General features: G+C 42.6%; 1 protein-coding gene across 4 annotated transcripts in view; it reads left to right on the top strand.

Annotated features, from left to right (window-relative positions):
* The window catches only part of Nell2 (neural EGFL like 2), a 372,707-nt gene that overhangs the window by 46,303 nt on the left and 313,745 nt on the right, over positions 1-12,659 (top strand). For 2 of the 4 annotated variants that reach the window (XM_090324484.1, XM_090324479.1), the window contains 2 exons: positions 3,653-3,738; positions 4,118-4,246. In XM_090324484.1, the coding sequence (XP_090180610.1) occupies positions 3,653-3,738; positions 4,118-4,246 (215 nt within the window). Of the gene's footprint in view, positions 1-2,898; positions 2,958-3,136; positions 3,207-3,652; positions 3,739-4,117; positions 4,247-12,659 lie in introns of those variants that run through there. The other 2 variants (XM_090324493.1, XM_090324503.1) reach the window with 2 other exon arrangements.

Below are 12,659 nucleotides of genomic sequence, written 5' to 3'. Positions count from 1 at the left end.
AATTTTTTATGGATATGGTAACGAATTACCACAAGTTTAGTGGATTAAAGCAACATGGATGTATTGTTTTGCCTCTGAACTGCATTGTCTCAGGGCTAAAATCAAGCTGTTGGCAGCACTGTGTTCTTACTTGAGACCTGAATATGACTTTGATTCTTTTCTGGAGACTACCCAAAAATGCCTTGGCTCAAAGGCCTTCTAGATTCTTCCAAGCTCACATGCAGTAACAGCAAATTTCCTATTGCAATTCCCTCCTTCCTGTTCTGTTGCCCTCTTCCACCTTCATGCTTATGCTGAACACACTCAGATAATCCAGGGGAATCTCACGATTTTAAGGTCAGGGGCTCATCAAGTAGGGGCTCAGGATTAGGGGCTGAACTCGGCTCAGGGCTTGCAAGGTAAGCTCTGTACCATGTAGGCCACAGAAAGAGCTTTCTGTTTTCTTCTTCTTTTTTAAATGGAGAAATTGAAAGGCATATTACATCTACCATGGCTATTAAAAGAAATAATTCTTAATACTGTCTAAAGGAATTTTCTTGCAGTGTGTGTGTGTGAGAGAGAGAGAGTGTGTGAGAGAGTGTGTGTGTGTGAGAGAGAGTGTGTGTGTGTGTGTGTGTGTGAGAGAGAGAGAGAGAGAGAAAGAGAGAGAGAGAGTGTGTGTGTTAGCAGTAGGGTTTGAACTCACAGCCTGGGTTCTGTCCCTGAGCTTTGTTTTTGCTCAAGGATAGTGCTCCACCACTTGAGCCACTATTTCACTTTCAACCCTTTTCCTGGTTAAGTGGTGATTAGAGAGTCTCATAGACTTCTCTGCCCAGGATTGGTTTGAATCACAATCCTCAGATTTCAACCTACTGAGTAGCTAGGATTATAGATTATAGATATGATCCATGGGTGATTGGATAAAGGAGTTTTAATGTATGTGGATATAATTCCTAGGGAACAGCCACAACCCACAGAAGTAAGGATTCAAGGAATATATGGGGGGAAAGTTTATGGATTCCACCTGAAGTCATAACACATTTTGGTTGACTGTGTGTTTGCTGTTCCCTGGAATATGTTTCAAAAGATGCAGAGAGGCATCTAGATGAAATGGGACACTGAAGACACTGTCACCTATGGGGACAGAGCTGGAATACTACTAATCATCTCTCAAGGGCCGGAAAAGCGTTACCTACACACAAGGATGTGTGTAGGTAAGATCCAGGGCTCTGCTCTGCCCAATGATGTGACTCACCTTTCTGCTGCTTTTCTATCTCTTGCATTTTACTTTGATCCAAAGCGGCTTTCTCCCCCATCTCTGTGCTCCTATTTGACTGGTTTCCCAAATAATTTTAGTATGTAGAATAATTAAAGTATCAGGCTGAGAAATAACTTGGGGTATAAAACTCTACTCTTCTAGGGGCTGGGAGTTTGGCCTAGTGGTAGAGTGCTTGCCTAATATGCATGAAGACCTGGGCTTGATTCCTCAGTACCACATACATAGAAAAAAGCTGGAAGTGTTGCTGTGGCTAGCCTTGAGGAAAAAACCCAAGGGCAGTGCCCAGATCCTGAGTTCAAGGCCCCAGACTGGCAAAAAAAAAATAAAAAAAAATAACTACAGCATGTCATAAGGGAGACTTATTCATGGGTCTTCTTTTTAACACGTGATTTTGGCTAATTACCTAAGACATAAATACAGAAATTATGCTGGGTGCCAGTGGCTCATGCCTCTAATACTGGCTACCCAGGAAGCTGAGATCTGAGGAATCGCAGTTCCAAGCCAGCCTCCCATCTCTCCCATCCCCACCCCTCCTCTCCCGTCACCGGGTTCTATGTTCTCATATATATATATATTGAAAATTATAACTGTATTCTCCCATCTTTATTCATTCATTTACGTCCCTCCGTTTGACTTCATCCCTCCTCAGTAAGCACTTTTGTAATTGTGTCTGCGTGGGATCCGGTTGGAAAAAGTCAGACCCTACCTGTTTTCATGAAGGGCTAAGAAAGCCACAGATGAACATTTTAATTACTTTTTTTGAGATATTTAATATTTAACTGAGCTTCTTTCCTAAAAATTTCCCTCGAAATTTTCGGGCTATTGTGGAGAAACTTTGACCCTGCACGTACTTTTTACCTGACAAGAAATAGTTCACAGCTGAATTCACTTTAAATGATCTGGAGTATGGTGAAGGGCAGGTAGAGCCTGCTTGCCTTCCTTCCTTGCTTCCTCCCTTCTGTCCTTCCTTCTTCTCTTTCACCCATCTAGGTGTCCATGTATGTTTGTGTGTCTATCTACTTACGATCTATTACCTATCCCTCTATCATCTATCTGTATCTGTCTGTCTAGCAGTCTCTTTTAGGCATGGATGGGGTCCTTAGCTTCCTAGCTGCCTTCCCTGAGTCCCTGTGCAGGCTGGTTTTGGAGAGCTCAAGCTGACTGCGAGGCTCTGGGCTCGGCCAGGGGGCGCACGAGGCTCCGGAGCCGTCGGAAAGCGGCGGGCTAAGTTCTCCCCTGCGCCCTGGGTGCCGGGGAGCTCTCCAGCGCCGCGCCCCGGGCGGAGAGCCTCTCCAGTGGGGATCCAGGGAACCCCCCGCCCCCACGCTAGCCGCGGGTCTGCTCCAGTGCCACTTCTCCCAGCTCCGTCGTGGGAGGGGGGTTGGCTAGTGAGCCTGACCGCTGTCCTTCCCACGCCAGGTGGGTGTCGGCGCCTGGGCCGTTCCAGAACCTGTGGCCGGCATGTGGCCGGCCTCCTTGGACTCGGCTGCCGAGCGCCCCGCTCCCAGCCTTGCCTCCCTCGAATGGGTGGTCCTTTCTCACTCACTCTCTTTCTCTCTCCCGCTGCCTTTCCATACACGCTCCCCGAAATCCAGGGGCGAGGAGCGGGGCGGGGGGGGGGGGAGAGTCGACACCGCCTATCAACTCAGCACCTCGGAATTGAGATCGTAGATCCGGGAGAGGCGATTGATGTTGCGGGGTCAGCCGGGGAGAAGGGAAGGGAAGAGAGAGGACGGAGGCGGGGGGAGGGGGTCCCGGACCCGGTTGGGAACCGAGGATCCCACGCGGGATCCAGGGTTCGGGCCTCCTTCGGGCGGCCCCTCCCTCCTCCGCTTCAGCCTTCCTCCCCCTCCTCCTCCTCCTTCCTTCCCCCCCTCCCGCCCGGTGCCGTCTCTGCTCCGCGCGCGTCTCCGCGCTCTCTCCATTGTCTCTGCCCGCCTCACAACAGGTTCAGCGGCGGGGAGACCGGCGGGTGCGGGGCGGGGCGCCTCCCTTCCCGAGCAGGGGGCGCGGGAGGGGTCGGCCCCGGGCGGCGTTGGCTGGGATCCCGGGCAGGGCAGGGCAGGGCGGCGCGGCGCGGGGCGGCGCGGTGCGGGGCGGGCCGGCCCCTCCCCGTGGACCCTCCCCGCGGACCCTCCCCGGCGGCCCGCGAGCGGCGGCGGAGGAGGTGCCCAAGTTCTGCACGGCCGGGGGCGCGGGGCGGAGGCTCCCCGATCCCTCCCGGGCGACCACCTCGTGTGTTTTTCTTTTTCTTCTTTTTCTTCTTCTTCTTCTTCTTTTTTATCCTGAATTGCAGGCAGCAGACGAAAAAAAAAAGCACACAGTGCCCCCTCCCCCCTCGACCGCCAGATCCTCACCGATTTTGTATTTTACCCCCATTTTCATTTTTTAAAGAGGGAGACGATGGACTGAGCAGACCCGCACCATGGAGCCTCTGGTCTTTCTGAGAACCTTCTGTCTGGTCTTCTGTCTTGGAGCAGGTGAGTGAGTGGCCGCAGGGCGGAGCGGGGTGGGACCGGCCGGGGCTGATCTCCCCGCGTCCGCCCGGGGTGCCCGGCCTCCCCGACCCTGAAGTAGGTGTGGAGTGGGGCGTGCTGGGGTTCGGGGATCATTTCTTTCCTGGTGGATGCCGCGAGGATGGGTCACGCCCCTAGCCAGGGCCCGGGGCGAGCGGGGGGACCAGCAGGGGAAACTTTACCCAGAGAGGGGCACAAAGTGGGTCAGGGCACCCCGGGATTTCCAGCCCGATTGGCGGGGGGCCTACTCCTCCTCGCCACTCCCTGTCGAGTCCCCCGGACGCTCCGGGTTCCTCGCTGGTCTTTTCATGGAGCAACCCCCTTCCCCTTCCCTCTCCACCAGCTTGCGGGCTTGGCGTGGACCCCTCCCTGCAGATCGACGTCCTCGCGGGGCTGGAGCTCGGGGAGTCCACGGCCGGGGTGCGCCAGGTTCCCGGGCTGCATAATGGGACCAAAGCCTTTCTCTTCCAAGGTAAGGCTCCATGCGCGGTGCGGGGTCCGCGGTGCGGTGCGGGAGGGGGGGAGCTTAATCCCCAGGAGCCGGCCTGGCCGCTCCTGCTAACTTTGTGGGCCTGGGCTGAGTGACAAGGGAGTGCGGGGTGTGTGTGTGTGTGTGTGTGGTGTGTGGGTGGGTGTGTGGTGTGTGTCCCCACACAGGGTCCCATCGCTTTTGAATGGGGCTTTTTTTTCCCTCTCCTATTTTTCTCCACCCTCTTTCCCCCTACTTTGTACTTTTGCCAGTTCTAATGGATAGCTCCTTAATTACAGAACAGAAACTCCAATGGCAGATGGTTGATTTTAAGAGCTTGGGGAATAATGAATTATAACACAAAACACCTCGTTGGGGTGAAATTGATTTAGGTAAGAAACCGGAGAGCTTAATCTTCGTTAAAGACATTGGCCCTGGAAAGTTTCAGGTACAACGGGGCCCTATTGCAGAGGATTTTTTTTTTTCTTTTTAATGAGGGTAATTTTGTGAAAAAAAAAATCAAGACCGCTCAGTGTTTTAACCTACCACCAACACACACTATTTGAGGCAAAATTCATTATGGGACAAAAGACCATTTTTCCTTCCCCACCAGAGATAATAGTGAATCATACCCTGTTGACATTATTTTGGAAATATTTCAAGTAACTTATAATCCAGGAACATAACCTCACAATGAATTAGATGCTTAGCATTTTGGAACTTTCTTGTTTGTTTGGAGTCAAATGACTTAGGTTTTTCTGCACAGATGCCTATACATTCAAAGGTGTTGTGCAGTCAAAAGCAAGTTTTAATGAAGCAATCTTTTAAAGATGGAATTGGTTGACAGAGCAGTAGCTGACCATGTAGAAAAAACTGAATTTCCACATGGAGAAAGAAAAGTCAACAGAGAATTTGCTGTCCTGTGCAGAGGGAGGGATTAAAGCATCTCTCTTCCCTCCTTCCTGCCATCCAGATTTTTCCTCTGCTATTTTTAGGGCCATGGTTTCCAAAGAAATACAGCTTATAATCACTAAAGAGTTGGCTATGCACAACGCAAGCACTCCACCACATCTGCCGCCAAGAAATAGAAATAAAATAAAACCTGGATGTTTCACAAGTGTTGTTCCCTGAGACTGCCAGTACGTGTCACCATGGACAGTGCCATGGAAGTCCACAGACGGCAGAGGAGGAGACTGACATGTGTTGCATTTATTTAAGAGACGTGCTCTGATGACTTTTAACACCGTTTTTCTGCTTTTATAAAAGCTGTCATTTGTTTTTGAGATTAGGTGCTTTGTATTTTGCCAAATATAACGGTAATATTTATTAATGTAAAGATTTTTTTGGAGTTGGGGGCTTGGATATTGAATCCTTTGGGGGAAAAATGACCAAATACTATTTCCTAATCAAAGAAATAGCTGTGAGCAGTTGAGTGAAAGTGTTATTAGGAGAAGTGATTTTGTTGTGTTATCTTGTTTTTCTCTCGGATTATTTTGGCATGTTTAAAAGGAGGATTGAACTAAACTGTTTTATTATTAAATTTTATCTCTTGTTTTTAAAATCTCTGTGGAATGGAAGCAGTTATTTCAGACTGCTAATGCAAGGAACTGCAAAGCTTTGCAGTTCCTATGGCTTCTAATACACAATAGCATTGGAGGCTCTTGCAACTCTCAGTCTTTTAAAGTTTGATTCTTATTTTACTTTTCTCTGTCATGCCTGAGCTGTCACAAGTAGAAACCTGCAGGATTAGACATTTAATGTGAGACAATCAGCCAATTAGGTAATTACTAACCAGATAATATCTAAGGAGTAGTCTCAAAGAGTCGATATCTTTTCCTGGTTAATTAAAAAAGAATGTTTAATATTTATTTCTACTTTGATCTCCCATTTTTTCAAGATAGAATGGACATTGTGCTCCAATCACAGAAAGCAAATAAATCTATTTATTTATTTTTAAAATTGTCCTCAGTAACCAGGCATCAGTCAGTGTACATTGGCAACGTTTTTTGTTTTTGTTTCTGTGTTGGTACCATGTACAATTTTTTTAGAGAGAGTAAATGCTTTATGATTTTTTTGCTTTATGATTTTTAAGTGATGTAACCTTATTTCTCTGCCACATTATACACTTAGTGCCATATAATAATCAGTCAGTGTGTATTTATCACCTGCTGTATTCTCAGGAAGCAAAAGTTGCTGATGTATTGATTCTGTGCTAGTGATGGCTCTTATTTTCAATAGGGGTTCTGAAGTTGAGGAGCAGACCTGTGACTGTGTCTTCTTGGGAAGGTCTTTTCTCTGATACTAGGAGGTGGAAGATTGTGTCCAAGGATCACTTTAAAAACTTAGGGCTTCATTGGATTCCATAAGCTTAAGAGAGAATAGCATTCAATTGGGAGTTTTTAAAATTATTCTTTAAGATTTCATTAATACTGAATTGAGTGTGTAAAATGGCTGAATTAATTGAAAATTATGAAACCTGTGAGGTGATCTCAAATTTCATGTGAACCTATCATACAAATTTTCTTATGCTTTCAGATTTGTCCTAAATAGAAAAGATTGTGGGCCCTCATTTGTCCACCAGTAATAAATCTTATTCCATCTCTTAGCTGTGTAATCAGTTCAACAAATACTTATCCAATGGATTTTTTTACTTGTTTCATATAGTTTCTTCTTCTGTCTGCTTTGTTGTAACTCATTATCTTTTTGAAACTGAACAGATTCTACAAATTATTATGAAATGCTAAATCTGTTTTACTCAGCATTTTATTATATTTATGTAAGAAAAACAAAATAGGGATATACTATAGTGTCATAACCTTTTTTATAGTAATACCAGCCATAGTATCACTATGATATTAATGTTGTTGGAATTTAAGTTATAGCTGATTTAGAAGCTTAATAAGATGCTTTTATCATCTCTTAATAAATGCCAGCTTTTGATGTGAACCAGTTAAATCAAGGCTGGGCAAGAATTTGGAATTCATATTACAGAGATCTTTAGTCATTTATAACTAGTATCTTACTCATAGCCACAAAAATATACTTAATATGCTTTAAAAAAACCCAGAGGAGTGAATGATGACAATTGAAAGCTCTGTGACAGGTTATAAAGAGTTCTGAACACTTAAGGACTAGTGTAATTATAAATAGAATTCTACCCAGCTTGTGTTACACCCTAGGTAATATTTTTCAAAATAACAATTACAAGGTTCTTTTTTAGGGTTCATAAGAGAACAAGAATATGAATTTACAGACAGAAACTCGAGGAATTTCTAGCAAAGTTAGGATGATTTCTCAGTCTTTGATTTTAAGAATGCATCTTGCTAGGTTCCCAAAATAGTTTCATCGGTTGGCTTCAGAAAATTTCTTCTGAAGTGTTCATAGATTTTATAATCTCATTGATCTTCACAAGAGGCACTGATTTAAATCAAAGCTTATTTTTCCCCCTGACTCAGTAAGTTAAGAATAAGCTTTGCAATTATTTTAAAGAAACCTTCAGATTGAAAAGGGGCAACAAAACATTGTTCACAGGTCTGCTCTCATGTGTTTGAAAATGGGAATGAACTATGATATTGGTAGCCAGCGAGGGCCTCGGGTAGGCAGAGGAGACTGCATTAAGGAAAGTAGGGTGGTAGTCCATACTGGATTGTAGGCTATATCTGTGAACTTAGCAGTGTGGATCTTTGGCTCCAGTGGAGCAGTGATATACTTATTTATTGAAGGGCTGAGAAACCAGGTAGATCCAGGAAGAATCTGACTAGTTGTGTTACTATGGTGAAGTACTGGGTGTACTGGCTTTTAATTGTGTTTAGTTCACCATCTTCAAATGATTTATTTAACTTTCTCTTGTTCTTTTTCCCCCCTCCCTCCCTCCCTCCTTCCTTCCTTCCTTCTTGGCATTGTCTGTGAGTTTTGCTCAGTGCTCTACTACTTGAGCCACAGCTCTACTTCCCACTGTTTGGCAGTTAATTGGAGATAATAATCTCATGGAATTTCTGGTCCTGGCTGGCTTTGTACCATGATCCACAAATCTCAGCTTTCTGAGGAGCTAGGTTCTATTTAACTTGAATCCTTCAATGGATTAAACTTAATTAGGTTAGAGCCCTAATTATCTAATTATGCCCTGAAATTTTCTCAAAGACACATTCAGTGGTGTGTTTTCACTAACCTCAGTCTAACCAAGTTGATAGTCTCGTTTCCATAGAGACCAGAAATACAGACAGAATTGGCCAAGAAATGACAGTGGACGAATCTTTCTTTCTTCTTAATGTAGTGGATCTCCATGACAGGAGGGACATACTAGGTTCTCAAGACTATTCTAGCAGTGAAAATATTGTGGGCTTTCATTGAGAAAATGAAATTTTAATGATCGTTGGGTTCACATATTCTTCTAGCAAGAAATAGGCTGATAAAACTACTCAGCTGCAGGTGGGCATAGTGCCTGATGCCTGTAATCCCAACACTTGGGAGGCCAAGGCAGGAAGATTGTGAGTTTGAGGTGAGGCTGTGGTACAGAAAATATATGAGGCCATATGGTGCCATAAAATGAGTCTCTATCTTAAAAAAAAGATTCATCTGTAAGCATGAGAAACCTTGCTTGGAAAAACAAACAAACAAACATAGACTCCAAGGAGAAAATTCAGAGCTAGAAGACTATTCCTTGACTTTGTGACCAACTGGATTTCCCGTTGGGGATTCAAAGACAGCTTGGTTCTGGTGATCAGTGTTTTATCTTCCATTTTCCTGTCTTTTTGGATGGGAATATTTATAATTACAATTCTTTATCAGTCTCAGCAGATTCTTTATCAGTCTCAGCATTGTTCTCATACCTCATTGTATCTTGGGAACAGATAACTTGTTTCCTGCGTTTTAGAGGGAAAAATTGGGGCCTCAGATTCAGTCTCACTTATACCTGATTAAGATGATTAAGATAAAGAGATTAGAAACTTCCCCTTTTTGTTCTTATATCATGTGTTAAAATGACAAAACAGATTCATATTCATCAGGTAAAACAGGATGCTTTCATCTGTGTGTGAGTTGTGAAAGGGCCAAATCCTAGCTGGTTGATATTATTCCTCACATATTCATATCATGTGGTAAGAATACTTATTGTTAGTAACTCTCTTTACCATGTTGTGCAGTAGAACTCTTGTACTCCTCTAACTAAAAAATTTATCCTTTGACAGATGTTTCCTCATTGAGTCTTGGCCTATTCCAAGCTCCTTGTGTCTACCATTCTGCTGTCTGACTTGATGAATTTAACATTTTTAGGTTTCAAGTATAAGTGTACTCATTGAGTATTCCTTCTGGGCATGCCTAATTCATTGGGCATGCTGTTTTCCATGTCCTCACTAACAACCAGATTTCATTCTGGATGTGTACATATACCACATTTTCTTCTTAATTCATCGGTGGATGGACACTTAGATTGATTCCAGATTTTGGCTGTTACAAATAATTCTGCAGTAAATGTAGGAGACCATATATCTCTTCGATATACTGATTTATTTCCTTTGAATATATCTATTAGATATATCTGGAAGTGGAATTGCTGGATTATATAGTGGTTATATTTTTATTTTGTTTGTTGCTTATTTATTTTCTGTACTGCTTTGGGGCTTGAACTCAAGGGCTAGACACCATCTCTGAGCTTTTTTGCTTATGGCTGATGTTTTACCACAGGTGCTACAGATCCACTTCCTGCTTTTTGAATGGCTTAACTGGAGATAAGAATCTCATAGACTTTCCTGCCTGCCCTGGCTTTGAACTGTGATCTAAGTCTCAGATCTGAGCTTCCTGAGTAGCTAGGATTGTCATTGTGAGCCACCAGCATCTGGCTCTTGAACCATATTTGAATCTTTATTTTGCCTAAGTTCTAGTTGGTCATGATGAATGATCCTTTTAATGTTCTATTGAATTCATCTTATTAGTATTTTGTTGAGGAGTTTTCCATTTCCATTTATCAGGGATATTAGCCTATAATTTTTTTTTCTTCTAGAGTCATTTTCTGGCATGGTATCAAGCAATGCTGGCCTTATAAAATGAGTTTGGAAGCACTCCTTCCTTTGATTTTTTTTGAAGAGTTTGAGGATTGATATTCTTTTTTTAAGTGTTTGGTAGAATCCACTCATGAAAACAGCAAGTCTTGAGATGGAAACTATTTATTATTGATTTGATCTCTTTATTTGTTCAGATTTTCCTATTTTTCATGATTCAGTCTCAGTAAGCTTTATGTATGTAGGACTTTATGTGTCTTTCATAGATTATCCATTTTAGTGGTGGATAGCAAAGGATATCAGTTGCTATGTCTCCTTTTTCAGTTCTGATTGTGTTTGTAGTTCAGTCAAAGTTGTATCAGTGTTGTTCACTGTCTATTTTAGTAGTATTGAGGTTTTGAATTCGTGACCTCTTACTTCTAAGCAGGTACACTACCAATTGAGCTACTCTGCTAGGCCATGTTTTTGCATGGGTGACAGTATTTTTTAAAATAGAATTTTATTATTATTATGATGTTATTTTTTAGAGGAGTTACCTTTCATAAGTCAGGTAATGAGTACATTTCTTGTTTGTTGACAATCTCACCCCTTCCTGTGCTTTCCCACAGTTTCTCTGTTCCTGCCCATTAGTTACAGAGTTTATTTTCCACATAGTATATACAGAATACCATGACTGTATTTATTCACTGTTCCTCCCCCTTGCTCTATGTCCCTCTTTCCTGACCCCCCCTCCAAAAAAAAACCCAAAGCAGAAACAAACATTAACATCGCTACCACTACCACCAGCAGCACTAATAATAACAAAAAAATTCCCCGTGTTTTCATTTTCTGGAATTTGTTTAGATAAATAGTGTTTGAAGTGTCCAGAGAAGTTATACCTCTGTGTTCCTTGCCTAAGCCTATCCTGTAGTCTGTTTGTGTGTGAACCCCTACTGTCTTGTATAGGTTAGATATCTAGTTTGTATGGATTATTCTTGAGAGAGGATCTAATTTTATGCCCAGGCCACCATGGACTACGTTCCTCCTATTTGTGTTTTGTTTTTGTTGATAGGATGAGGGGCATATTCTGCTGTATCCAACCACTTTGGAGATGAGGTCTCATGAACTTTTCTGTCCAGGCTGGACTTGGACGATTGATCGTCTGCTAGTCTCTCTCTCTCACTTAGCTAGGATTACAGATTTGAGCAACAGAGCCTGACTTGGTTTTATCTTTATCACAACTTCCCCACCTTCAATTCTTCCGATGTTTTATCTCGATATTATTTTTCTATCCTCTGTTTATTCATTTTTTTCTCTAATCTCAATCACATAATTCCTTCTAATAACTTTTGGCTTTTTGTTTTTCTATTCTGTACAGTATAACATTAGGTTATTTGTTTGAGATTTTTATTTGTTTACATTTTTAGTTATCTTTAAGTACTTGTATGAAGGAGTTATCATTTAACAAAGCAGTCTTTTTAAAAATATGGGCTCTGCTCCTAGACACTTCCCTTTTAGAACTGCTTTTGCTACATCCTGTTATAGTCTTCTACTCATTTATTTCAAGATAGTTTTCTTCATAATTCTGTTGATCAAGTTGTTTGTTCGTAATCATATTGCTTAATTTCCATGTAGTTACAGATTTTCTGAAATTCCTCTTGCAGTGGATTTCTAAGTTCACAACCTGCCTTAGTCTGTTTAGGCTGTTATAATACCTCAGGCAAAGATATATATATATATATATATGTATATATATATATATAACTAGACATTTACTTCTCACTATCTAGAAGTCTAGTGTCACCTAGTTCTCACCTAGGACGTCTTGTGTCAAGGCAGCAGCTCGTTCTGGCTCTTTCTTATGGGTGGTGTATGTCTGGTGAATTTTTACTGGCAGGGGCACCGGTGTACACTTTGAGTATTTTCTTAAAAACATTAATTCTGTTCCTAAAGGTTGAACACTCAATGGCATAGTTTTTCCAAAGCCCTCATCTTTACTCTATTCACACTAGGCTCATGGATTTTGGAGGGACACTTATATTTAAACCATAATAATGTCATTATGGTTGGAAAAGATACTTGATGCAGTCTGAATCTTATTAAATTGGTTGTAACAAATGATCTCTTATGGAATGGACAAGGTTCCAAAATGAGGGAGTTATAGGACTCATTAGATACCAGGTTCTGTGAAACCCATTTATTTATTTTATTTATTTATATCTGGTCAGTTGTGGGGCTTGAACTCTGGGGCTGGGTTCTGTCCCTGAGCCCTCAGCTCAAGGCTAACTCTCTACCATGTTGAACCACAGCGCCACTTCCAGTTTTTTGGTGGTTAATTGGAGATAAGAGTGTCATGGATTCCAGCCCTGGCTGGATTTGAACTGCAATCCGCAGATTTCAGTCTCCTGAGTAACTAGGATTATAGGCATGAGCCACCAGAG

The sequence above is a fragment of the Megascapheus bottae genome, chromosome 2 (assembly GCF_031878675.1).
Source record: "Megascapheus bottae isolate mThoBot1 chromosome 2, mThoBot2.hap1, whole genome shotgun sequence".
NCBI classification, from domain to species: Eukaryota; Metazoa; Chordata; class Mammalia; order Rodentia; family Geomyidae; genus Megascapheus; species Megascapheus bottae.
This window is presented reverse-complemented; position numbering and strand designations above follow the sequence as displayed.